Source organism: Artemia sp. Qi Xiang Cuo, chromosome 12 (genome assembly GCF_049724085.1).
Source record: "Artemia sp. Qi Xiang Cuo chromosome 12, ASM4972408v1, whole genome shotgun sequence".
Taxonomy (NCBI): domain Eukaryota; kingdom Metazoa; phylum Arthropoda; class Branchiopoda; order Anostraca; family Artemiidae; genus Artemia; species Artemia sp. Qi Xiang Cuo.
The window spans coordinates 63,411,730-63,437,697 of record NC_142805.1 but is presented as its reverse complement, the minus strand read 5'-3'; the positions used below and the strand labels follow the sequence as shown (position 1 = coordinate 63,437,697).

At 37.4% G+C, this 25,968-nt stretch overlaps 2 protein-coding genes across 3 annotated transcripts in view; both read right to left on the bottom strand.

Annotated features, from left to right (window-relative positions):
• Brd7-9 (Bromodomain containing 7/9) overlaps positions 1-25,968 on the bottom strand; it is a 220,850-nt gene that overhangs the window by 144,173 nt on the left and 50,709 nt on the right. The gene's annotated exons all lie outside the window — the stretch shown is intronic.
• Positions 13,117-15,131, bottom strand: LOC148946393 (uncharacterized). Its single transcript, XM_089098218.1, has one exon. It carries the CDS (start codon positions 15,129-15,131, stop codon positions 13,446-13,448), a length of 1,686 nt encoding a protein of 561 aa, XP_088954344.1. The 3' UTR covers positions 13,117-13,445.

Sequence of the window (25,968 nt, the reverse complement as noted above, 5' to 3'; positions counted from 1 at the left end):
GAAATTGAGAGTTCTAGTGCCCTTTTTAAGATTCGAAAGTGATTGGACAGCAACTAGCCCCCCCCCCCCCCTCACGCCCATCGCCCCCAATCACATCCAATCAAAATTTTGAGATAGTCATTTTGTTCAGCATAGTTGATTTCCAGATAGAAAATGTGTTTTTAAGGAGGACACTCCCCCACAACCCTCAGGGCAAGGGTTTTAAGTTATGCCCTGGGGGCATATAAGGTTTTTATAGAAGGCGTTATCGTAGAAACTTCAAAACAGGTTCATTTGATTGGAAATTTGAAGGGCTAGTACCCTTTTTAGTAGTCGAATGTGATTGGAGGGCAACTAGCCCCCCCCCCACGCCCGACATTCGCCCAAACACATCCAATCAAAATTTTGAGATAGCCATTGTGTTCAGCGTAGTTCATTTCCAGATGAAAATATGTTTCTGAGGAGGACATTCCCCCACAACCCTCAGGGCAAGGGTTTTAAGTTATGACCTGGGGGCATATAAGGTTTTTATAGAAGGCGTTGTCGTAGAAACTTCAAAACAGGTTCATTTGATTGGAAATTTGGATTGGAAAATGAGGGCTAGTACCCTTTTTAATAGTCGAAAGTGACTGGAGGGCCACTAGCGCCCCCCCCCCCCCACGCCCGACATTCCCCCAAACAGATCCAATAAAAATTTTGAGATAGCCATTTTGTTCAGCGTAGTTAATTTCCAGATGAAAATATGTTTTTGAGGAGGACACTCCCCCACAACCCTCGTGGCAAGGGTTTTAAGTTGTTCCCTGAGGGTATATAAGAACGATGTTGGCACAATATACTATTTCAATTTTTGTTTCCTTTAGAGCAGGGCACTTCATATGGAAAAGGTCGTCGTAGAAACTTCAAAAGGGGTTCATTCGATTGGAAATTGAGAGTTCTAGTGCCCTTTTTAATAGTCAAAAGTTATTGGAGGGCAATCAGCCTCCCTCACGCCCATAATTCCCCCAAACACATCCAATCAAAATTTTGAGATAACCATTTTGTTCAGCGTAGTCGATCTACAGATAGAAAATATGTTTTTGAAGAGGACACTCCCCCTCAAACCTCAGGGCAAGGGTTTTAAGTTATGCCCTGGGAGTATATAAGATTTTAATAGAAGGCGCTGTCGTAGAAACTTAAAAACATGCTCATTCGATTCGAAATTCGAAGGGCTAGTACCCTTTTTAATAGTCGAAAGTGATTGGAGGGCAACTAGCCCCCCCCCTCACCCATCATTCCCCCCAACACATCCAATCAAAATTTTGAGATAGCCATTTTGTTCAGCGTAGTTGATTTCCAGATAGAAAATATGTTTTTGAGGAGGACATTCCCCCACAACCCTCAGGGCAAGGGTTTTAAGTTATACCCTTGGGGCATATAAGGTTTTTATAGAAGGCGTTGTCGTAAAAACTTCAAAAAAAGGCTCATTCGATTGGAAATTCAAAGGGATAATGCCCTTTTTAATAGTCGAAAGCGATTGGAGTGCAACTAGCCCCCTCCCCCCACGCCCATCGTTTCCCCAAACACATCCAAACAAAATTTTGAAATAGCCATTTTGTTCAGCGTAGTTGATTTCCACATGGAAAATATGTTTTTGAGAGGACACTCCCCCACAGCCCTCAGGGCAAGGGTTGTAAGTTATGCCCTGGGGGCTTATAAGGTTTTTAAAGAAGGCGTTGTCGTAGAAACTTCAAAAAAAGCTCATTCGATTAGTCAAAAGTGATTGGAGGGCAATTAGCCCCCCCCCCTAACGCCCATCATTCCCGCAAGCACATCCAATCAAAATTTTTAGATAGCCATTTTGTTCAGCGTAGTTTATTTTCAGATAGAAAATATGTTTTGAGGAGGACATTCCCCCACAACCCTCAGGGCAAGGGTTTTAAGTTATGTCCTGGGGTTATATAAGGTTTTTATAGAAGGCGCTGTCGTAAAAACTTCAAAACATGCTCATTCGATTGAAAATTCGAAGGGCTAGTACCCTTTTTAATAGTCGAAAGTGATTGGACGGCAACTACCCCCCCCCCCCCTCGCCCATCATTCCTCCAAACACATCCAATCAAATTTTTGAGATAGCCATATCGTTCAGCGTATTTGATTTCCAGATAGAAAATATGTTTTGAGGAGGACACTCCCCCACAACCCTCAGGGCAAGGGTTTTAAGTTATGCCCTGGAGGCATATAAGGTTTTAAAGAAGGCGTTGTTGTAGAAACTTCTAAAAAGGCTTATTCGATTGGAAATTCAAAGGACTAGTGCCCATTTAGTAGTCGAAAGTGATTGGAGGGCAACTACCCCCCCCCCCACGCCAATTATTTCCCCAAACACATCCAAACAAAATTTTGAGACAGCCATTTTGTTCAGCGTAGTTGATTTTCAAATAGAAATTATGTTTTTGAGGAGGACACTCCCCAACAACCCTCAGTGCAAGGGTTTTAAGTTATGCCCTGGGGGCATATAAGGTTTTTAAAGAAGGTTTTGTCGTAGAAACTTCAAAAAAAGGGGTAATTCGATTGGAAATTCAAAGGGGTAGTGCCCTTTTTAATAGTCGAAAGTGATTGAAGGGCAACTAGCCCCCCCCCCACGCCCATCATTCCCCCAAACACATCCAAGAAAAATTTTGAGATAGCCATTTTGTTCAGCGTAGTTGATTACCAGATGGAACATATGTTTTTGAGGAGGACACTCCCCCACAACCCTCGGTGCAAGGGTTTCAAGTTGTGCCTTGAGGGTATATAAGAACGATGTTGGTACAATATACTATTAAACTTTTTTTCCTTTAGAGCAGGGAACTTAATATGGAAGGGGTTGTCGTAGAAACTGTCCTTTTTAATAGTCGAAAGTGATTGAAGGGTAACTAGCCCCCCCACGCCCATCATTCCCCCAAACACATCTAACCAAAATTTTGAGATAGGCATTTTGTTACGCTCAGTTGATTTTCAGATAGAAAATATTTTTTTGAGGAGAACACTCCCCCACAACCCTCAGGGCAAGGGTTTTAAGTTATGCCCTGGGGGCATATAAGGTTTTTATAGAAGGCGCTGTCGTAGAAACTTCAAATCATCCTCATTTGATTGGAAATTCGAAGGGCTAGTTTCTTTTTTAATAGTCGAAAGTGATTGGAGGGCAACTAGCCCCCCCCCTCGCCCATCATTCCCTAAAACCCATCCAAACAAAATTTTGAGATAGCCATTTTGTTCAGCGTAGTTGATTTCCACATAGAAAATATGTTTTTGAGGAGGATACTCCCCCACAGCCCTCAGGGCATGGGTTGTAATTTATGTTCTGGGGACATATAAGGTTTTTAAAGAAGGCTTCGTCGTAGATACTTCAAAATAAGCTCATTTGATTGGAAATTCAAAGGGCTAGTGCCCTTTTTAATTGTCGAAAGGGATTGGAGGGTAACTAGCCCCCCTCCCACGCCCATAAATCCCCCAAACACATATAATAAAAATTTTGAGATAGCCATTTTGTTCAGCGTAGTTGATTTTTAGATAGAAAAAATATTTTTGAGGAGTACACTCCCCCACAACCCTCAGGGCAAGGGTTTTAAGTTATGCCCTGGGCGGATATAAGGTTTTTATAGAAGGCATTGTCGTAAAAACTTCAAAACAGGCTCATTAGATTGGAAATTCTAAGGGCTAGTGCCCTTTTTAATAGTCGAAAGTGATAGGAGGGCAACTAGCCCCCCCGCCCATCATTTCTCCAAACACATCCAACCAAAATTCTGAGATAGCCCTTTTGTTCAGCGTAATTGATTTCCCCATAGAAAATATGGTTTTGAGGAGGACACTCCCCCACAGCCCTCAGGGCAAGGGTTGTAAGTTATGCCCTGGGGGCATATAAGGTTTTTAAAGAAGGTGTTGTCGTAGAAACTTTGAAAAAGCTCATTCGATTGGAAATTCAAAGGGCTAGTGCCCTTTTAAATAGTCGAAAGTGATTGGAGGGCAACTAGCCCCCCCCTCCACGCCAATCATTCCCCCAAACACATCTAATAAAAATTTTGAGATAGCCATTTTGTTCAGCGTAGTAGATTTCCAGATAAAAATACATTTTTTGAGGAGTACACTCCCCCACAACCCTCAGGGCAAGGATTATAAGTTATGCCCTTGGGGCATATAAGGTTTTTATAGAAGGAGTTGTCGTAGAAACTTTGAAAAAGGCTCATTCAATTGGAAATTCAAAGGGCTAGTGCCCATATTAATAGTCAAAAGTAATTGGAGGGCAACTAGCCCCCCACGCCCATCATTTCCCCAATCACATCCAATCAAAATTTTGAGATAGCCGTTTTGTTCAGCCTGGTTGATTTCCAGATAGAAAATATCTTTTTGAGGAGGACACTCCCTCACGACCCTCGGGGAAAGGGTTTTAAGTTGTGCCCTGAGGGCATATAAGAACAATGTTGGCACAATTTACTGTTTATTATTTTTTTTCCTTTAGAGCAGGGTACTTCATATGGAAGGTGTCGTCGTAGAAACTTTGAAAGGCTCATTTGCTATAGAAGGCGTTGTCGTAGAAACTTCAAAACAGGCTAATTGAATTGGAAATTCGAAGGGCTAGTACCCTTTTTATTATTCAATAGTAACTAGAGGTCAGCTAGCCCCCCCCCCCCACGCCCATTATTCCCCAAACACATACAATCAAAGTTTTGAGATAGGCATTTTGTTCAGCGTAGTTGATTTCCAGATGGAAAATATATTTTTGAGGAGGACACTCCCCCACAACCCTCGGGGTAAGGGTTTTAAGTTGTACCCTGAGGGTTTATAAGAACAATATTGGCACAATATACTATTTAATTTTTTTTCCTTTAGAGCAAGGCACTTCATATGGAAGGGGTCGTCGTAGAAACTTCAAAAAGGGCTCAATCGATTGGAAATTGAGAGTTCTAGTGCCCTTTTTAATAGTCGAAAGTGATTAGAGGGCAATTAGGCCCCCTTACGCCCCTCGTTCCCCCAAACACATCTAATCAAAATTTTGAGATAGCCATTTTATTCAGCGTAGTTGATTTTCTCATAGACAATATGTTTTTGAGGAGTACAATCCCCCAAACCTTTGGGGCAAGGGTTTTAAGTTATGCCCTGGAAGCATATAAGGTTTTTATAGAAGGCGTCGTCGTAAAAACTTCAAAAAATGCTCATTCGATTGGAAATTCTAAGAGCCAGTACTTTTAATAGTCGAAAGTGATCGGAGGGCAACTAGGCCCCCCCCTCGCCCATCATTCCCCCCAACACATCCAATCAAAACATTGAGATAGCTATATTGTACAGCGTAGTTGATTTCCAGATAGAAAATACGTTTTTGATTAGGACACTCCCCCAAAACCCTCAGGGCAAGGGCTTTAAGTTAGGCCCTAGGGGCACATAAGGTTTTTATAGAAGGCGTTGTCGTAGAGACTTCAAAACAGGCTCATTTGATTGGAAATTCCAAGGGCTAGTGCCCTTTTTAATAGTCAAAAGTGATAGGAGGACAACTAGCCCGCCCCCCATCATTTCCCCAAACACATCCAAACAAAATTTTGAGATAACCATTTTGTTCAGCGAAGTTGATTTCCACATAGAAAATATGTTTTTGAGAAGGTCACTCCCCCACAGCCCTCAGGGCAAGAGTTGTAAGTTATGCCTTGTGAGCATATAAAGTTTTTTAAAGAAGGTGTTGTCGTAGAAACATCAAAATAAGCTCATTCGATTGGAAATTCAAAGGGTTAGTGCTCTTTTTAATAGTCGAAAGTGATTGGAGGGTAACTAGCCCCCCCCCCCACGCCCATCATTCCCCCAAACACATCTGATAAAAATTTTGAGATAGCCATTTTGTTCAGCGTAGTTGATTTCCAGATAGAAAATATATTTTTGAGGAGTACACTCCCCCACAACCCTCAGGGCAAGGATTATAAGTTATGCCCTGGGGGTATATAAGATTTTTATTGAAATCTTTGTCGTAGAAACTTGAAAAAGGGCTCATTCGATTCGAAAATCAAAGAGATAGTACCCTTTTTAATAGTCTAAAGTGATTTGAGGGCAACTAACCCCCCTCTCGCGCCACCCTTTTCGCCAAACACATCCAATCAAAATTTTTAGATAGCCATTTTATTCAACTTAGTTGAAAAGTTTGGAAATTAGGTCTTTAAGGATGACAACCCCCCCCCCCACAGCCCTCAGGGCAAGGGTTGTGTTATGCCCTAGGGTATATAGTTTTTATTGAAAGCGTTGTCTTAGAAACTTCAAAAGGACTCATTCAATTGAAAATTGAAAGGGCTAGTGCTTTTTTTAATAGTTGAAAGTGATTGGATAGCCACTAACGCCCGTCTCACGCCCACCATTTTCCAAAACACATCCAATCAAAATTTTGAGATATCCATTTTGTTCAACGTAGTTGAACGTTCTGGAAATTAGGTCTTTTAGGATGATAAACCCCTCAGAGCCCTCAGTGCCAGGGTTTTAAGTTATGCCCTGGGGGCATACAAGGTTTATATAGAAAGTTATTACATAAATCATAGGCAGCACGATCGCGCTAAAGAACGGGGACACTCGACAACGAGACAAGAAACGGGGACTAAGTAAAGAGGAGGAAACTCCCCCACAACCCTCAGGGCAAGGGTTTTAATTTATTCCCTGGGGGCACATAAGAACGATGTTGGCACAATGTATTATTTATTAATTTTTTGCTTTAGAGCAGGGCACTTCGTATCGAAGAAGTTGTCGTAGAAACTTCGAAAAGTACTTATTCAATTGGAAATTGGAGTGGCTTGTGTCCTTTTCATTAGTCGAAATTGATTGGAAGGTGACTAACACCCCTCTTACGCCCACCGTTTCCCCAAACACATCCAATCAAAATTTTGAGATAGCCATGTTGTTTAACGTAGTTTAAAGCTCTGTAAATTCGGTCATAGAGGATGAGAAGAGGAACCACCCTAACAGACCTTAGGGCAAGGGTTGTAATTTATGCTCTGGGGGCATATAAGGTGTTTATAGAAAGCGTTGTCGTTTCCAAAAGGGCTCATCCGATTGGAAATCGAAAGGTCTAGTGCCCTTTTTAATGGTCGAAAGTGATGGAAGGCTTGACATTTTTATAGTAGAGATCGAAGTGGGTATAATTAATTATTTTTTGCTGTTGTTGTTGTTTAGACCAGGGCACTTCGTATCGAAAGAGTCGTCGTGGGAATTTCGAAAAGGGCTCATTCGATTGAAAATAGAAAGGGCTGATACTCTTTTTAATAGCCGAAAGTTATATGAGGGCAACTATTTCTCCCTCCATTCCCACCCTCCCACGCCAACCCTCCCATTTCTCCTCTTAAAATTTAACAAAATAAAAACAGCGTAAGTGTATCCAAGCTACCAAAGAAAGTAAACAGATTTTTTTGCGAAGGGTATTAAGTTTTCCATTTCAGGTCAACTAGAGGAGGTATGAAACTAAATTAAACAATACTATTTGTGTCCAGATTTTTAAAAGAGTGTATGTTGTTAAAAATTGCTGGAAATTTTTCTCCAGCATACAAATAGCAGGCCAAACTATAAAGTCTTAAAAAACGAAAAGATTTAAAGTATTATTTTCTTTTTCCCTGAAAAGACTATGTCAATATAAAACGAACAGAAATTAATTTAAAAAACTTTTTCCACAAAATAAGTTTTTCAAAGAAAAGTAAAGAACTCCATTAAACAAAAAATGAATGTGGATTGTCAGTTTAATATACATATACTGATATTTAGTTACCAAAATGTTAATATTATTTGATATATTAAAGTTATAAAAGTAAAAAAAATTTATATTTTTTTCAGTAAAATGCAAATTTTGTACTGGCCTTGGGAAGGCATAGGAGTTCTGCGCCCAACTTATGTTAACTTCTGCTCGTTTTGAGTTGGACTCGGTTAATTATTGTAATTTCTGTTCGTTTTTGGTTTCATTTATTTATAGTTTCACGCTTCGTAGATTATTTGATTTTATTTTTGCTCATTTTTGTTTAATGGAGTTCTTTAATTTTCTTTGAAAAACTTATTTTGTTGAAAAAGCTTTTTAGATTAATATATAAAAAGAACTGACTTTTTATGCTGGTTTCAAATATATAAAACTAAATTTAATGTTTCACTAAATTTAAATTTAATGTTACCCCTTAAATTTACTAGTTTCACTAAATTGAATGTTATCCAAAAAATACGAGTCTGAGAAAATTTACCCGATCTTCGAAAAAGGGGGAAACAGCCCCAATAGGACAAGCAATCTTAATGAAAGTCACATCATCAGATTCATCATATAATAGAACTCTGTTGTAGGATTTTCAAGTCCGAATCTAAAAAAAATATAGACATTTGCAGTTTTTGCCAGAGCAAAAGATCACGGATGCGTGTTTATTTGATTGTTTTTTTTGGGGGGGTGATTGTATCAAACCACTGGTCCTAGAAGATCGAAAAAGGGCTCATTCGAACGTAAAACAAAAGTTATAGTGCCTTTTTTAAGTAGCCAAAAGGATATAAGAGCAAATAGCCTCCCTTCTCATGTCCTTGTTTTCGCCAAAGGGATCCCATCAAAATTTTGAGATAGCCATTTGATTCAGCATAGTTGAAAGGTCCAATGACTATGCCTTTTGGGAATGACAATACCCTCCATAGCCCCTGGGAAAGGGGCTGTAAGTTACACAGTTTGCCCATTATTCACATATGTATATATTATCGGTAAATGTACGGAAGTTTGTTTTTTTTTGGGGGGGGGGGGTGCAGGGAATTTTCTGTTTGGGGATTTTCTACGGGTAGATTTTTCCATCAGGAGGAAACTTTGGAGGGGGAGGGGGTAGAATCTTGCGTGTACAAATTTCCACCGGGGTGGAGGGAAGGGGATTTCCTGGCATGATTTTAAAAATAGCCTAAAATTAAATTGAAAAAAACAAGTTTTTTCAACAAGTTATGAGCAACATAAAAACTTTAAAAGAACAAATATTATTCCGTATATGAACGGAGTTACCCCTTCCTCAGCCCTCGCTCTTTACAACAAAGTTTCAGTTTTTGTCATAATTCTTTGAGAAAGACTACTCAAACACAAGGGCAGCTCAATTTGAATTAGAACTATTTTAAAGAACTTAAAATCTTTACCGTAAAGAGCAAGTTTTAAGGAAGTTCCCCCCCCTTCAAATATGGAATAATTTCTATTCAATTTAAGTTTTATGTTGCTCCGTACTTTCAGTTGAAAAAACCTGTTTATTTTTTTATTTATTTATGAATTCAGACCTCGGTCTTTTGATCTTCAGAGTGATAATACAATTTGGTTGTCAGTAAAATAAATTGAATTCTAAATATATTGATACTGCTGATGAATTTCGATTTCCTTGACTGTTGGTTGAAATACAGAACTATTCTAGAGACAATTTATCGCTGATGCCAGTTACCAATACACTTTTTGGTCAATGTGTTTCTGAAGTTAAAAGGGGGCTAAACAAACCAACCTATGAAGCCTCTTATACATGTTTTACGATGTTAAAAACGATGTTTTAAACAAGTGTACTTGGATTGTGATATTATTAGACCAAGATTAAATGATCCGATAAAAAAATATCTGACACAGATTGCATGTAACAGCAATGTTTTCTTCTTTAAAATGAAAGTTGTTTATTGAAAATAAAACAGACAGTAATTTGAAATCTTATTTTCATTCAAGTAGGCTACAAAAGAACAAGGTATTTGGGTTTGTAACTCCGTTCTTTAGTAATTAGAACATGGTCTGGATAAGGTGATCATTTCAAATATAGATGGTCCATCGGGTAACGTTTATTAGTCTTTATTTGGTCTTTTCCAATAGGTGAATTATTTTTAAAGAATTAAATATATTTTTACATTACAATTATTGCCCTTAACATTTTAAATGTCTCCATCAATTTGTTTATCCCAAGCGGACAATTAGACATTTCTAGCAATGCCGTCAGTTAGGGGACATTATCCCTCCCAAGATTTTTTCGCCCCGTCCAGGATTATAAAAAAAAGTTCGTATTTTCATTGCAGATTGCTTTTTCGGCACTTTCATTGAAGAAAATTGCCACTCCCCCACCTAGACTTTAAAAAATACATGTGTGCCCCATCCCCCTAATTTCCCTGAATTACTCCACTGCTTTCCACAAATTTTGGAGGTAGCCGCCGTTTTCAAGAAGAACGTAAATTGTTCTAAAACAAAACTAGAAAATAACCGAAAATTTAAACATTTATTTAAAAGTCTATTTTTTTTACCAAGCGTCACCTATATTTAAATAGGTGATGTTTATTAGACTTTATTTGGTCTCTTCTTGTACCAAATGGCGATAGTAATTACTTTGATAATAATTGATTTCATCGATTTCTGAAGATCACCAAAAGATTAAATCATGTTACAGCGCCCTATAATGAGAATAAAAACGAACATTGGGCATCTACATAAATTTGTAACCAGAGAGTGAAATTATCCTATGCCATTTAATGTATTTTTTTTTCCTCTCTCTTCAGAACGGTATACGGGGTTTCCTTTCAGTAACCACGTACACCAAAAAGGCGCGTTCCAAGCATGACAGAACTGTGCCACGTGCGGTGAAACTGTCCAGCACAGGTGGTGCTCCGAGATGTACATCAGGTGGCAGAAAGTGGATGACCCTTTGCTCTGTATGGTCTTCTGTTGCTTAGAAACAGAAAGTTATCTTGGGCAAACTGTACTATGAGCGAGAATATTCTATCCCAATTTTTTCATTATTTTAAATGAAAAATTAAGCTGATGCAATTTTATTACTGGGCGCTAGAAACGGAGAATTAAAAATCTTTAATTAGGCCTACGCTTTTACCGTTCTATGAATGAGTTATCGAGCAGTAGCCATTTCCCTCTTAGGTTGGGAGTTGTATTTGTTTATGTCAATTTAAATCCAGGGAATAGAAGTAACACAAGACTGACAGTTAAATAATCTACAGTTCACAAAACAATAGGCTTCACAGTTTTTATTTTTCAAATTTAGGCACTTTCCTTCTATTAACAACGTACACAGTACTCCTTGGATAAATAAAAAAAAATATGACACATAAACTAAAAGCTCTATTCATGTCTTATTAAAATGTACTGTACAAATATATTCATATACAACACTCTAAATATAATAAGGACTAGTAAATAAAAAAAACTCTTGCAACTCTTTGGGATAGATACAAGGGATAAAGTTAAATAAACTTATTAAATAGTGCGTCAAGGCCATTTTCAGGAGAGGGGTTATGGGTTTGAGCCCCCCAACTCCAAAATGTTTGTCCGACTCCTAAAAACGTAAAAAAATGATTAAAAACATATATTTTATCTTTTAAGTCTTTTGTACCCCTCCCCCCCGCCCCTCTGAACAAATATCTTGAATACGGTCTTGATAGCTTTGAACTGTTTATTCACGTATCTACAATATCAAAAACAAATACATAAGGAGATTTTGTTACCCTCGAATGCTTTGAGCAGAAATTAACGTTTTTGTATCTAAAGACAGAAGGTGAAGTAATTCACGGTCATCTTAAAACAAAGACTTTTTCTACGTACTACATGAGAAAAAAGGAAGCGTTTATTTTTTTATTTTAATTCTGAATGTGAGTTTTTGGAGGTGTTACCGTACACAATATTAATCTTTTGAAATCGATTATTGTTTTGAATTGTTTTTTCTTTGAAGGGACATCGAGAGGATTCATTCAAATTGCTATACTAAACGGCTATTGTATCCAAATTATTTAGGGGCTTAATCCCCATGGAGTGCAGTTGCAGCAAAATTTTCCTGCGTTAAAGAAAACGGTACTTATGTCGAAAGCGGCAAATGCATTGAGAAAATAAATACGCATTTCCGGCCATGGAGCCTTATTTCCCGGTCATGGAGCCTTATGGGGGAGATTTTGTTGAAGTAGTTTTTTGTTTATGATTTTTACTGTTAAATAAAGTTATATGAGACGCTGTATAAAGACAGCCATTAGCCTACATAGGGTTTCTCACTCCGGGGACTATATTTAAACTTTATTTTTTTGTTTTTTTTTAGGTTAGGTTATGTTAGGTTACGTATCTAATATATGCTATGATTTACCCCCACTCCCACCCCTAATGTGCAAATATATAGCCCAATTTTGTTCATAAACTATTATATTTTCATCGCATTTTGTTTTATTTCATTAGCATTAACTAAACTTCACTTTTTGCGTACTTACCACTTTCTACATAAGTACCAAGAAAACAGCCCTTACTGATCAAGTTTTCAAAAAAGGAACCCTCAAAAAAAAAATTTCATTCGCCCAGAAGAATGATTTATATTTTTCTCAAAGTTTCTGCTTATAATTCCTTATAATATGTAACATCCTTAGCTTGAACTTAAACATTTTGAAAAACTTACAGCCTATATATCCATGGGCTAAAAATATGTTGTATTTCTTGGGCATTTTTGGGCTTATAGGGAGGATGCTCTTTTTTCATTCCTCGTGTTTTTTTTTACTTTTTTGCTTTTTTTTAATTTAGCCAGAAGAATGATTGGACCTTTTCCGTTATGTTCATACCACTATTTAAAAGGTATTCTTTATCGTTCGCAGGTATTAATTTGAAACAAAAGAGTGATGTACGGGAAAATGAATATAAAATATATAATTTGCGCAATGTACTTGCATATCAGGGAAGGTTGATAGTAAAGTAAAGTACAATTTTTTTTCCAGAATGTTATACGTAAGTATTCTAGGATTTTTGGGATTGCTTATTTCATTCCGAAAATTTTTCCACTTTACTTTACCCCCCCCCCCCCCCGCCCTAGTGCGCAAATATATAGCCAAAACTCTTTATGTCCAATGGATTTTGCCAAAATCCATTGTATCAACTTTGTATCATCTCTTTTGTATCAACTTAGTAACCGTAGATTGAAGCAACTGAATGCACGATTAAATAGTTGTATAGGTATAGTAGAAAAATCCGAATAATTTTAAATTTTTCGCATATTTTCCCGCTTAGATTTTCTTATAATATGTAATTGCTTCACCTTGAATACTTGAATACTTTGGTTTGCAATGAGGATGGGACTCAGTACTTGTATGAAATCTAATAAACACGCGAAGAGAAACGTATATAGAATGTTAAAGATGCTATTCGAAACCGAGTTTCCGCTAGCAAGTAGAATCTTTAGTTGTTTGGGGTTGAAGGGGCAAAAAAGGTACCTAAATTAAGTTAGGTTAGGCACCCCCACCCTTAATGTGCAAATATATAACCCAAATTTGTTTCTAAAGTATTATATTTTCATCCTATTTTGTTTTATTGCATTAGCATTAACCCAACTTCACATTTCGCATGTTTGCTAGATTCCATGCAAGTACCGGGGACTCTTCTTCCGTTTGTTGAGGGTGCGTATCGTTTGTCTTTATTTTGAGCGATCAAAAACAGTAATCTTAGTGCTGTATTACTTCCTGCTACATTCTACCATGGCGAATATTCGCAAATTATAATCACTTTAAATATATTCATTCAATCGATGATTTGCTGTCACCCCTATAGTTTTGGTTTTCGGTTGATTTTTAGAAGCTCCTTTTTTCATTGCTGACCTCATAATTTCATTTATGTCAAGTAACTTCATTTTTACTTCAATTTCACTAATCTCACGGTCATTCTCACAATACGCATTTGTTTTTTCCGAAATGTTTGATTTACTTTCTTCATGCGTGTAATAAACAGCCCGATGACGCCGAGAAGATAAACTAAACGCTAGTATACAAGCACCGGCCAAAATTAATAAACCACATCCTGCACTTAGAGCCGAGATCACCAGTATTTTTTGTATCGTTCCGGAAGCTTGGAATAATTTAACTTCTTCGCCTTTTATTATTGGGTCAATTTCAGCAACAGAGTTGGTTAAGCAATTTGGCAACGCTGCAATAGATAATGCTATTAGTGGCGTGCCAGACATGTTATATGGAGAATTACATTTAGGACACACGATACTTTCTGTATCATTTTCACAGAGGGGGCGTATTGTAGAGCTTCCCTGAATATATAATAATAAATCTTGAATTTGACAGGCTTCACACCGCCAAGGATTTGAATGAATATAGAGTTTCTTTAAATTCCTCGTCTTATGCAATGACGATGTTGCGTTACTATTTATTCCTTGTATAGAATTCCGAGACAGGTCTAAAAAGTTCAACTGTTCTAATGGGCTAATAAGCTTTATGGGAAATTCATGAAAAAAATTCCCTGATAAATTTAAACCCCGCAATCCGGGTTGGATTGTAAAAAAATCTTCACTTAGGAAATAGTCTTTGCCCAAGTTACAATCTGCCAAATGTAAACGGCGAAGCTCTAAGCCAGAGCGTGGACCTACAACTTCCTGCCACAAAAGTTTCACTTCGATTCTGTTACCAGATAGTAATAGTTCACTCAAATTTTTCAGTGGCATAAAAATATTTTCTTCCAAATCTTCTAAGCGATTATAGCCCAGATTTAGTGTTTTCACGGTTGTATTGCGAAAAGTATCAGGTCCCAGTTTAATAATACGATTATTTTGCAACTCTAACGTATGTAAGTTCAGTCCATCAAACATTCCACTTGTCAACACTGTCAGAAAATTGCTGTCCAAGTTCAGATTTTTCAGCCTTTTTGTCTCAGAAAATATTCCTTTTTCCAAGTATTTTAACTGATTTTCCCCAAGGTCCAGGTTTTCCAATTCGGACAGAATATATAATAAATAACGATTTATATAAGTCAAGCCAGTATCACGAAGTTGCAATGTCTTTAGTCGTCTGATATCTTTAAATACATCTGCATCCAGATCACCTAATTGGTTACCACCCAAATCCAAAAACTCAAGTCTTTTTAAACCAAAAAACTGCCTTGACACCAATTGATTAATCATATTTCTTGCAAGTCTCAGCTTCTGAAGCATAACTAAATAGCGGAAAGTCGCAGAAGGTATTGAGCGAATAACATTATCATTCAAATTTAGCTCCCGAAGGGAATCTAAAGTACGGAAATTGGTTTCTGACAACGCTGATATGTTGTTTCTGCTTAGGTCTAGTATTCGAAGGCTTTTGAGTCCCCAAAAAGAATGGTGACCAATTGCTGGCACCGCTGAATCTGTTATTCTGAGTTCTTCTAGTTTCAAGAAGCTCTGAAAAATAAATAATGTCATTAAATCTAACATTCTTATACAAGTTGCAAGTAAACACTAATGTTCCTATTATGTTTAAGAGGTAATTACTTGGCAAAAAAAAAAAAAAAAAAAAAAAAAAAAAAAAAAAAAACATGAAATCAACATGAAATCAATCAATCAAGAAAAAACGTGGTTTTTTGTTGGCAGTAACAATCTTTAAAGAAAATTGAAAAAAAATCAGTATCTTTTCAGCAAGGCCGTATCCAGGGGGGGGGGGTTACCCGGTTTGAACCCCCCCCCCCCCGAAATTTTTTGACCGACTCAAAAATAAGTCGAAAATTAGTAAAACCTAGGTAAAAATTAGTAAAATTAGTCGAAAACTGAGTAAAAAATTAGTAACCCCCCCCCCCAAAAAAAAGTCAAAAATTAGTAATACCCCCTGAACAAAAATCCTGGATACGGCCCTGCTTTTCAGTACTATTTAGTACAAGGGTCTCCAAATTGTGGTTGTCTGGTAGCCATGACCAAAAATAAAAGTTTTGGGTGGGCTAAAATCACAATCGGCACATTTTGGCATAAAAGAGCAAATATTGAGTCCAGTCTAATTAATAGCCGTTAATAGCGGGATAATTTTTTATGGTATAATTATAGTTTTTGATTACCACGACTGTAAAAGATGTGAACTTTAAGAACTATTAGATTAATAGAAATTAAACAGAATCTCGCTCTTTTTTATGCACTCTTAAAATGTGAGCTTTCATACCCGGCCTCCCACAAAGCATCCTTCCTCCAAAACAGCATCCACTGAGTCTAAGGTAATAGAGCCAAATGTTGAATTGGGGTGTGTATAATAAAAAGTTGATCGTTCAACGCTGTTTTAGGTAAAAACCACTTCAATTTTTTTACCTGTCATATTGAGAAAAAATATTAATTAGTTAAATGTACTCATCAATGTCACATTTGTAAACTAAATGTTAGTGCATACGTGGGAGGGGGCTTGGGCCCGTTTGCTTCCACCGAAATAGCGAAGTTTTTATGATTCCTGAATAATTCACAATTTTTTTTTTTTACATAGTCTAATTGATATTTATTTATTTACTGAAAAGCCTGACAAAAGAAAAGACAGAAAAAAAACATAGAAAACAAAGCCTAAAACGTGAGCAGCAGCGCAAAATAAACTCCAAAAACGAGAAATAGAACTACAGTACTAGAAGTGGGCCCAATTTGTGGCCAGCCACTTTTTTTCATTATTTTTTTTCAATAACCCAAGTAATAGCTAGTTCAGGGTTGGCAGTTTTCCCTCAAAGGAATTTCTGCTGGCGTGCCTGAGTAGCTAGTAGCTAGGTCTGTAATTTCCCTGAAATAAATTCCTGTCAGCGTGCCTGAGAACCTAAAAAGGATGCACCCATGGATGATTAACTCGGGAAGGCAGGGATTCATATTCGGAGTTGGAAGTTGGAAACACGTGTAGGAGTAAAAAAACAACTCTGAGTTCAGTCTAAAATGTGTACAAATGCGCATGTATTCAATATTCTGGTCACTAAACTAAATGTATGGAAATTTTTAATGACCTTGGACTTTAGCATGAACATTTAACGGGAGGAGGGGAGTATTTGATATCTAAAGCTGGCTGTGTCCTTTCTTAATACATATATTACGTCACTTTAGTATACTTGTAAGGCTAGCAGCCTCCTTGCATTTTCTGGATACGTCCATGGCAATAAAATAATAAATTTAACGTTTATTCACAATTTGTCTCTTTAATAGACAGAAGTAAACACCCAAATGGTTGTTATGTGCAATTTATTATTTCAAGTCAGGCAAGTTATTTGTTATAAAAATAAGATCCTTATCAGGCATAAGATGCTTTCATCCGATCAGATACGTCGTCGGTGATACACCTACCGATGAAGGTGAAGGTAACACCCTTAATTTGCGGAACAAATTGAAGAACGATTTGCCCAGCGTTCCATCCTTAAAAGGAGGGTAATATTGCAGTAGCACATCGTAAGTATGATTGTGATCTGCTTCTTGATGACCTGGGTGCCTTTGAAGGCACAAGTGGATCAAAGGTCTAAAGTAAGTTATTTTTGGGATGAAAACAGACATCCTTTTTCTACTGTCAGAGATGCCTCCGCCGATGAATGTAATACCCTTAATTTAAGGAGCAACGATTTGCGCTTTGTTCTATCCTTAAAGGGAAATTACTGTTGCAGCACCACATTGAAGGCTTGATTGTGAGCTGCTTCTTGATGATCCGAGTGCCTTTGAAGGCACAAGTGGATCAATAGTATAAAGTGAGTTATTTGTAGGACGAAAACAAACATCCTTTTTCTACTGTCAGAGATACCTCGACCGATGAAGGTGAAGGTAACAGCCTTAATTTAGGGATGAACGATTTGTGCATTTTTCCATCCTTAAAGGGATGGCATTGTCGCAGCAGCACATCGAAGGATTGATTGTGAGCTGCTTCTTGATGACCTGAGTGCCTTTGAAGGCCCAAGTGGATCAAAGGTCTAAGGTAAGTTATTTGTTGAATGAAAAAAAACAGCCTTTTCCCACTGTCCTCGTGGGTTCGGCCTCTGATTAACACAGAATCAAACCTCACTTAATTTCTAGAACTCTTCCTTATTTTTTAGTAAAGAAGCAACTACCACTAAAAATGATGCAACACACCATCAGTTATCCCCTAGATTGATTGGTACATGGGCTCGAGAATATTGGAGTAATAAATACTTAAGATGAATAAAATTGTAAAAAAAAAACAGCGATGATGAAAGTTCGAATGCCAATAATTCATTATTTCCGCAGAGCCAGGAAGAACCAGTTCCATAGAACCAAGTAGGCTAATATTGACGATCAGGTTCATTTACTTTTGCAGCCTTTTTTATTCCAAATTTTAGTTGTGACCGATACAATTTCTACCCTTTTCGTATCACGGTTATAGATACTGTATTTTATCAGCTGTTTTCTGACGTGCTTATGCTAGCTTTATGTTCTATTTTAAAACATTTTACAAAATAATAATAAAGTTTAGAATATTGTTTTAGTCAAAAGCAATAGTTTTGACTATATAAATAGTCATAAGTCGAGGGGTCAACAACTTTCAGAAGTCACATACACCAGGTGGCAGGTGTCAAAAGTTACAGGGACAGCGCCACGCGTGGCGGAACTGTGTGCCGCATAACAGAGCTGTGTGGCACTTGTACTGCTCCAGGTATATGTAGAACAAACAGGGGAAAGTAGCAACCCATCGTAAAAGTTAAAGTAGTAAGGACAATTTCAGTTAGTTAAATTGACGCTTACATAACCATACACATCTTAAAAAATTATAAAAACTAGAAATTCAGTTTTTAATAAAGAAGACCTTCATATGCAGTTGTGCAGATTTTGGTAGCATTGGGTGCCAATAAAAAAAAGCTTGAGTGAAAAATGAGCTAAAAATAAGCTAAAAACATTAAAAATAAGCTAAAAATACGCTGAATCTGATTTTGTGATTTTCATGAAGGTTCTATGACTTTTAGGGGGCGTTTTCCCCTTTTTTCGAAAATCAGACAAATTTACTCAGGCACGTAACTTTTGATGGGTAGGACTGAACTTGATGAAACTTATATATTTAAAATCAGCATAAAAATTTGATTCTTTTAATGTATCTATTAGTATCAAAATTCCGTTTTTTAGAGTTTCGGTTAATATTGAGCCGGATCACTCCTTACTCACAGTTCGTTACCACGAACTGTTTGATAAACTAAGATGGCATGGAACTTCTATGGACTGTAGTATATCGTTATCTCTATGGAAAAGGGGTGCTTTTTCTATATATACTATTTTCCATTTCTAATATCTTGTAAAACTAACCTACGGTTGACGCTGGATTTCGAGCAAAAAGCGCGAAGATATTTTAGACTTCTTACCAAATATTTTTCTTTTTTCTTCTAGCTTCTGGTGACAGTGTGAAATCCATTATTGATTCTATTTCAATTAAAATTATTTTAAATTATTTTGTTTAAATACTTTTAACTTATTTAATATCAAAGACATGCTTAGATGACATGCCAGGCAAGTCATTTTCTGTTTTACCTTCCGTTTCTAACTTTAGATACTTCCTCCCAAAATTTTATGAATAATGTCTAATTGTTTTTCATTCTTGAACTAAATTACTTGATTTATTTTAAAAATTTAATTGCATTAATGTTTTAACGTTCATTTTTTTAGTTTGTTTTCCTATAGAATCTTCTCTAGCTTAAATGTGCAATTTATTGATCGTTGATGCTAAAATTAACTAACTTCAGCGTATTTTTCAAACATCGTGAAAACTAACGAAAAAAATTCTCGCTTAGAAGCACCGATGTGTTGGCCCTCGGTGAGTCTGTTTCATTACTATTCACATAATTGATGTTAAATCAAATGAGACATGAGTGAAATGAGAAGAATGAATTAAAATCAAATGGGAAATTAGATAAAATGGGTATTGCCATAACTTCAAAGACATATAAAATTATGCTATTTTTATAGCAAGATTCAGCTGTTTTATATATTTCCTACCAATAAGGCCATACAATGCTTCCATTATAAACTTTTCCATGTAGTCTTTTATAAACCCTATCTCTTCCGTCATAATGTATTATCGTGTGTCTGGACAAATTATTTAGAACTAATTGGGCGGTCTTGTCATAACTTGTAGAGCTTGTATAGAAGATCCAAATGAACGACAGAAAACTAAAAGCTGACACCTATTTTCCTGGAAAGCTTAGAAAAACCATTTAATCTCCTGCTTTATGCCGAAGATAGATAAATTCAGTTCAGATGAAACTTGCATCATCAGAAAATTCGAGTTTTGTTTTTTCTATTCCATTATATGGAGCAGAATTTTCTTTTTAAAGATCAGGAAAGGGCAGTTCCTATGAAAGTTCTAGCGCACTTGCTCCAAAAGCGCTAAAAATTAGTCCCAAGGAACTGTCATTTGACCAATTTGGCCATTTTGCGAGTTTTATATACTGCACCCAACTTGGATTGACAAACTCACCGACAAAGAGGAAGTAAAATTTTACTGTCTTTTCAGCAAATTTCCTAGTCAAACCACAAATTCTCGACAGTTTTTGATGACAGATAGTCCCCTTGGAGAAATTGCTAATGTATCCCTTGTCTTTCAGACAAGGGTGTCGGACCTTGATTTTTAAGGTATCGTACCGCCTCAAAAACTTGTATCGTACCGCCTCTAAGGCGGTATCGCCTCAAAATTACCTTAACCGCCGCTAAGGTATCGTACCACCTCAAAACATAATATTCAAACAAAATAAGTAATGCTGCCACTCGCTTAGAAGCATCAATGTGTTAATCCTGGGCAAACTTGTTTGATTACTAATCCCATCATTGATGCTAAAAATTGGAAGTACTATAACCTTAAAGGCAGTCAAAGTCTTGCTATTTTTAAGTAAGATTCAGCTGTTCAGTGTGTTTTCAAGCGTTAAGAACTGATGTAATTTCAAATTATTTGTAACACTTCCGAAAAACGTTGATTATATCTTGTACCTTTTTTTATATCGTTGATATTGTTTGAGGACAAATTGTTTCCCAATAAACAAATAGTATAAGGGTCTATTAAATATGGCATTTTATTAAATATTATTATTTTGCTGGAGTTTTTCATCTTTTCTTCTTTCCCTTTTTTTCTTCTGTCTAGAATATGTTTCTTTAAATACTACTTCTACTACTAAATTACTTCAGCACCTTGCAACCTGAGGCCAACACAGCTACACACGCTCCTTCTCCATTCTAATCTATTTAACAGCTCCCTCTTAACACCCTCCCAGGAATTCTCCATTTCCCTTAAATCTTTCTTTACGACATCCTTCCACCCCAACCACAGACGACCTACTTTCCATTTAGTCCTAAACGATTGGTCGAAAAGGACATTCTTCGACAATCTGTCACCCTTCATCCACAAAACGGGGCCAAGCCATCTCAACCTTTCCCTCATTTTCGCCCTAGAAAGTGGGATTGGACTACACGTTGCGTATAGCCTAAGGTTTGAAAACGGGCAGTCAGCCTGGTACCCAAAACGTAAGCAATTTTTCTGGAAAACACCTTGTAAATCTTCGTCTGTTTTCCGGAGCGCCCATGCTTCAGAAACATATTTGACAACTGTCATCACTGTAGCTTCCAATATTCTAGTCTTGGTTTGCAGACTTTTCTTCCTATTCTTCTCAACTTTTTTCAACTGTGAAAAAACTCCCTGAGCCTTGGCTAGTTTACTTTTAACATCTTCACTGCTCCCACCGTATCTATTAATAATGCTACCAAGGTGTAAACCTCTTTTTAGTTCTTTCCATATACCCTTATTGTATTGGCAGATGTGATGGTTTACGTAAATTCCAAAGATAGTCGATAAACGTTGGTACATGGTCTTTATTAAATAACGTGAGAATACACATAGAGAAAATAAGGTAGCACAAGAACAACTAGCTACGACGGAGGCGAAAGATGGACTGCCTTTAGAAATGAGCCAAGAATGTAACTTTCCTGGAACAGAAGTTCCAGCTATTGGTTGTTCAACCATGCCTGGGAACGGACCCTTTCCCACGACTAGCTTTAGTCCCAAAAGCCCCCCCTGGACTGTTCTCGTTGACATATACATGGCCATATCTCTAAGAAACGAGACACCAGAAAAAGCCTTCTCGAATTTATGTTCCAAATACTTTACAGATTCTCCCCCTCCCCCTGTTTTAAGTTAATTTTCCCAAATTTGGCTTATCCCCTTCTCATTAAACCCTCAAACTTTAATTGAATTCAAAGCATTCAATACCCTTCCCAAATTATTCACTTCTCACCTACTACCATTCTTCAGCATAAACTAGTAAAGAATTACATAATATAAACACTAAATAATACTTGCATAAGTAAAAATTTATATAGTATAAACGAACCACACCAATAACAGTAGTCGGAAACTGGATATTTTAACACTTCATTTTTCTTTGTATATTTTAAAATAGACTTGTTCCCCATACCCCTGAATTTGATGAGGACAAGCAAAGTTGGGATTATGTATAAACTTTGAATTAGGGCAAAAGGAATGACCGGGAAAGGCTAATTAATCCTGAAAATACCAGCGACAGATAAATGAAATTGCAGAAACTCTAAAAATCATACCATGCAGCAATGACGTTAAGATATTAGTCCCAATAAAATCCTCGGGGTTTTATTGCTGCGTAACGCCTCGTTTTAGACCTGTTTAGTTTTTCTCTTCTAACTAGTGGTTCGACAAATGGCAGTACTACTGTTGATATCTCTACATAACTATTAGCGCTACGCATTAAAACCATTCCGTGAGGCATCAACCTCATCCCACTAGACCTCAAAACCAGCCCCCTTTTCCTGGGTATCCAAGCCGCCCTGCGAGGAATCAGAACCATCTCGCAGTGCAACAACAAAAAACATCCCGTGAGGCATCAGTACCATCCCACGGGACCTCAAACCCAGCTCCCTTTTCCTGGGCAGCCAAACCGCCCTGCGAGGAATCAGTACCATCTCACAGTGCAACAAAAAAAAAAAAACCATCCCGTGAGGCATCAGTACCATCCCACGGGACGTCAAAACCAGCCCCCTTTTCCTGTGCATCCAACCTACCCAGAGAGTCATCCGTAACACCTATGTGTTCTACAAAAAAAAAACCATCCATTGACGCCACAGTCCCATCATAATGGACCGCAGCCCCAGCCCAATTCCCCTGTGGAAACCAACCAACCTGCGAGGCCTCATTACCATATCGTAGTTCCTTTTCATTATCATTGAGTCCAAATTTCACCCTCGTCAGCGCAGACAAAAATTCATCGGAAAAAGAAGACGTGTCTCCTTACCCCACTATCTGTTCTATCTGTTCATATTGTATTGCAACCTTATACGCATCACCTAAACAAAAAAAAAATTCTGCACTATTCTCTAACAAATACCGTTTGTAGGACAGTCTGATCCACTCCTTGAATAAACTTAGAGCAAATCTTCCAAGAACTACACCATCATCCCTGGCTTCTAAGGACACCCTAAATGACCTTCCTAATTTTTGCATCCTTCTATAGAATAGATATACCCTTTCATCCTTAAATTGAGCGACGCCTACAAACTCTGCAACCATTTTGCCTACTATTTTGACTGGGGTATATACTACAAGTAATCCACCTTTTAAACTTGAAAAATTTATAATCGTGGGATCCAGATTCACAAAAAATGAGCGAAACAAACCATGGGCCAAAAATGACGCAAAGCTTTTGAATCAGACCAATTTAACAACAACTGAAATTTTTGTAACTTTGCAACAAACTCAATTTTTGTAACTTTGTAACAAATTTTGTACCAAACTTAATTATTTTTCCACTTTCTGACTTTGTGAGTGGCGTTATTACTAAAAAAAAGGGTCAATTAGCGATCCTATTACTTGGGACTGTTGAGGCTGTTCTATTGGAGGATTAATTGGGGTGGTGCTCAGGGGAGTTGGAGGGTTTGTTGGTACCCATGTCTTGATCTTTTGACGGTAATCATAAAGTTCATCTTGATCGAAATCAGGATCATTTGAGTCAAATAAAAGAGGTGAAACTATGCCATTTATCCTTCACTGTCTTACAAAATCAAAAGCAACCTTTTTGTTATATCCAATTTCCACAGGATCAAGTATAGGAATAAAAACTGACATTTTGAGATCAAAATTTGAAAAAGCAATTACTCTAAAAATTTAAATGTTGGTTTTAAACACAATTCTTTAATTACGGACGCTAGATTTTGGGCAATTAATTTCACTTCTAACAACAAGGGTCTAATAAAATTTACTGGGTTGGCTAACCGCGTTAAATCACTTTCGAAAGGTCGTCTGTCTTACATCCAATTGCAGTTGGTCTCAATTAAATCACTAGCGTCAAATGGAGTCACAATTGAGAATTAATTTTCGATTATCGAATTCACAATGTTAAATTTTGTTTGGAAACTGTCAAATGTAGATCACACGTCGACTGTATAAAATCATGTAAAAAAAAACACCAAACGTAGAATGGCTAAGTGAAGTGAAGGTAGAAATCAACCGGAGACTTCCAGTTGTAGAAATTTGAAATAGTAGGTAGAAGCTATCGCAAGGAAATACATATTAGGCATTGTGTAACAGACGCTTTAAAAATGTTCATTTAAAAGAAAGTGTTTCTCAAGAGGGCGTTTTGAATAGAAAAAAGTTCAATACCTCTTAACATTTCGACGTCTTTTTATCAGTCTTTTGTAATATTTGCGGCTCAATAGCACAAGCAATTTTGGTAGCGGGCGAAATAGCTCTTCAATATGTTGCCAGTATTTCGCGTAAGATGTCGTAAGTACTTATAACGGTCACTCAAGTGTCACTTGGAGGTTTTCCCCTAGTGATATATGCTCCACTAGTCTTAACCGCTTGCCACCACTCTGTAAACCTCTTTTTAGTTCTTTCCATATACCCTTATTGTATTGGCAGATGTGATGGTTTACGTAAATTCCAAAGATAGACGATAAACGTTGGTACATGGTCTTTCTTAAATAACGTGGGAATACACATAGAAAAAATAAGGTGGCACAAGAACAACTAGCTACGACAGAGGTGAAAGATGGACTCCCTATAGGACTGAGCCAAGAATATAACTTTCCTGGAATGGAGGTTCCAGCTATTGGTTGTTCAACCATGCCTGGGAACGGACCCTTTCCCACGACTAGTTTTAGTCCCAAAAGCCCCCCCTGGACTGTTCTCGTTGACATATACATGGCCATATCTCTAAGAAACGAGACACCAGAAAAAGCCGTCTCGAATTTATGTTCCAAATACTTTACAGATTCTCCCCCCTGTTTTAAGTTAAATTTCCCAAATTTGGCTTATCCCCTTCTCATTAAACCCTTAAACTTTAATTAAATTCAAAACATTCAATGCCCTTCCTAAATTATTCACTTCTCACCTACTAACATTTTTCTGCATAAACTAGTAAAGAATTACATAATATAAACACTACACAATGCTTGCATAAGTAAAAATTTATACAGTATAAACGAACCACACCAATAACAGTAGTCGGAAACTGGATATTTTAACACTTCATTTTTCTTTGTATACTTTAAAATAGACTTGTTCCCCATACCCCTGAATTTGATGAGGACAAGCAAAGTTGGGATTATGTATAAACTTTGAATTAGGGCAAAAGGAATGACCGGGAAAGGCTTATTAATCCTGAAAATACCAGCGACAGATAAATGAAATTGCAGAAACTCTAAAAATCATACCATGCAGCAATGACGTTAAGATATTATTCCCAATAAAATCCTCGGGGTTTTATTGCTGCGGAACGCCTCGGTTTAGACCTATTTGGTTTTTCTCTACTAACTTGTGGTTCGACAAATGGCAGTACTACTGTTGATATCTCTACATAACTATTAGCGCTACGCATTAAAACCATTCCGTGAGGCATCAACCTCATCCCACTGGACCTCAAAACCAGCCCCCTTTTCCTGGGTATCCAAACCGCCCTGCGAGGCATCAGTACCATCTCGCAGTGCAACAACAAAAATCATCCCGTGAGGCATCAGTACCATCCCACGGGACCTCAAACCCAGCTCCCTTTTCCTGGGCAGCCAAACCGCCCTGCGAGGAATCAGTACCATCTCACAGTGCAACAAAAAACAAAAAAAAACCATCCCGTGAGGCATCAGTACCATCCCACGGGACGTCAAAACCAGCTCCCTTTTTCTGGGTAGCCAAACCACCCTGCGAGGAATCAGTACCATCTCGCAGTGCAACAAAAAAAAACCCATCCCGTGAGGCATCAGTACCATCCCACGGGACCTTAAACCCAGCTCCATTTCCATGGGTAGCCAAACCGCCCTGCGAGGAATC

What these genes read in the sequence shown, in the direction of transcription:
- LOC148946393 (XM_089098218.1), bottom strand. Translation starts at nt 15,131, where the DNA reads ATGTTAGATTTAATGACATTATTTATTTTTCAGAGCTTCTTGAAACTA.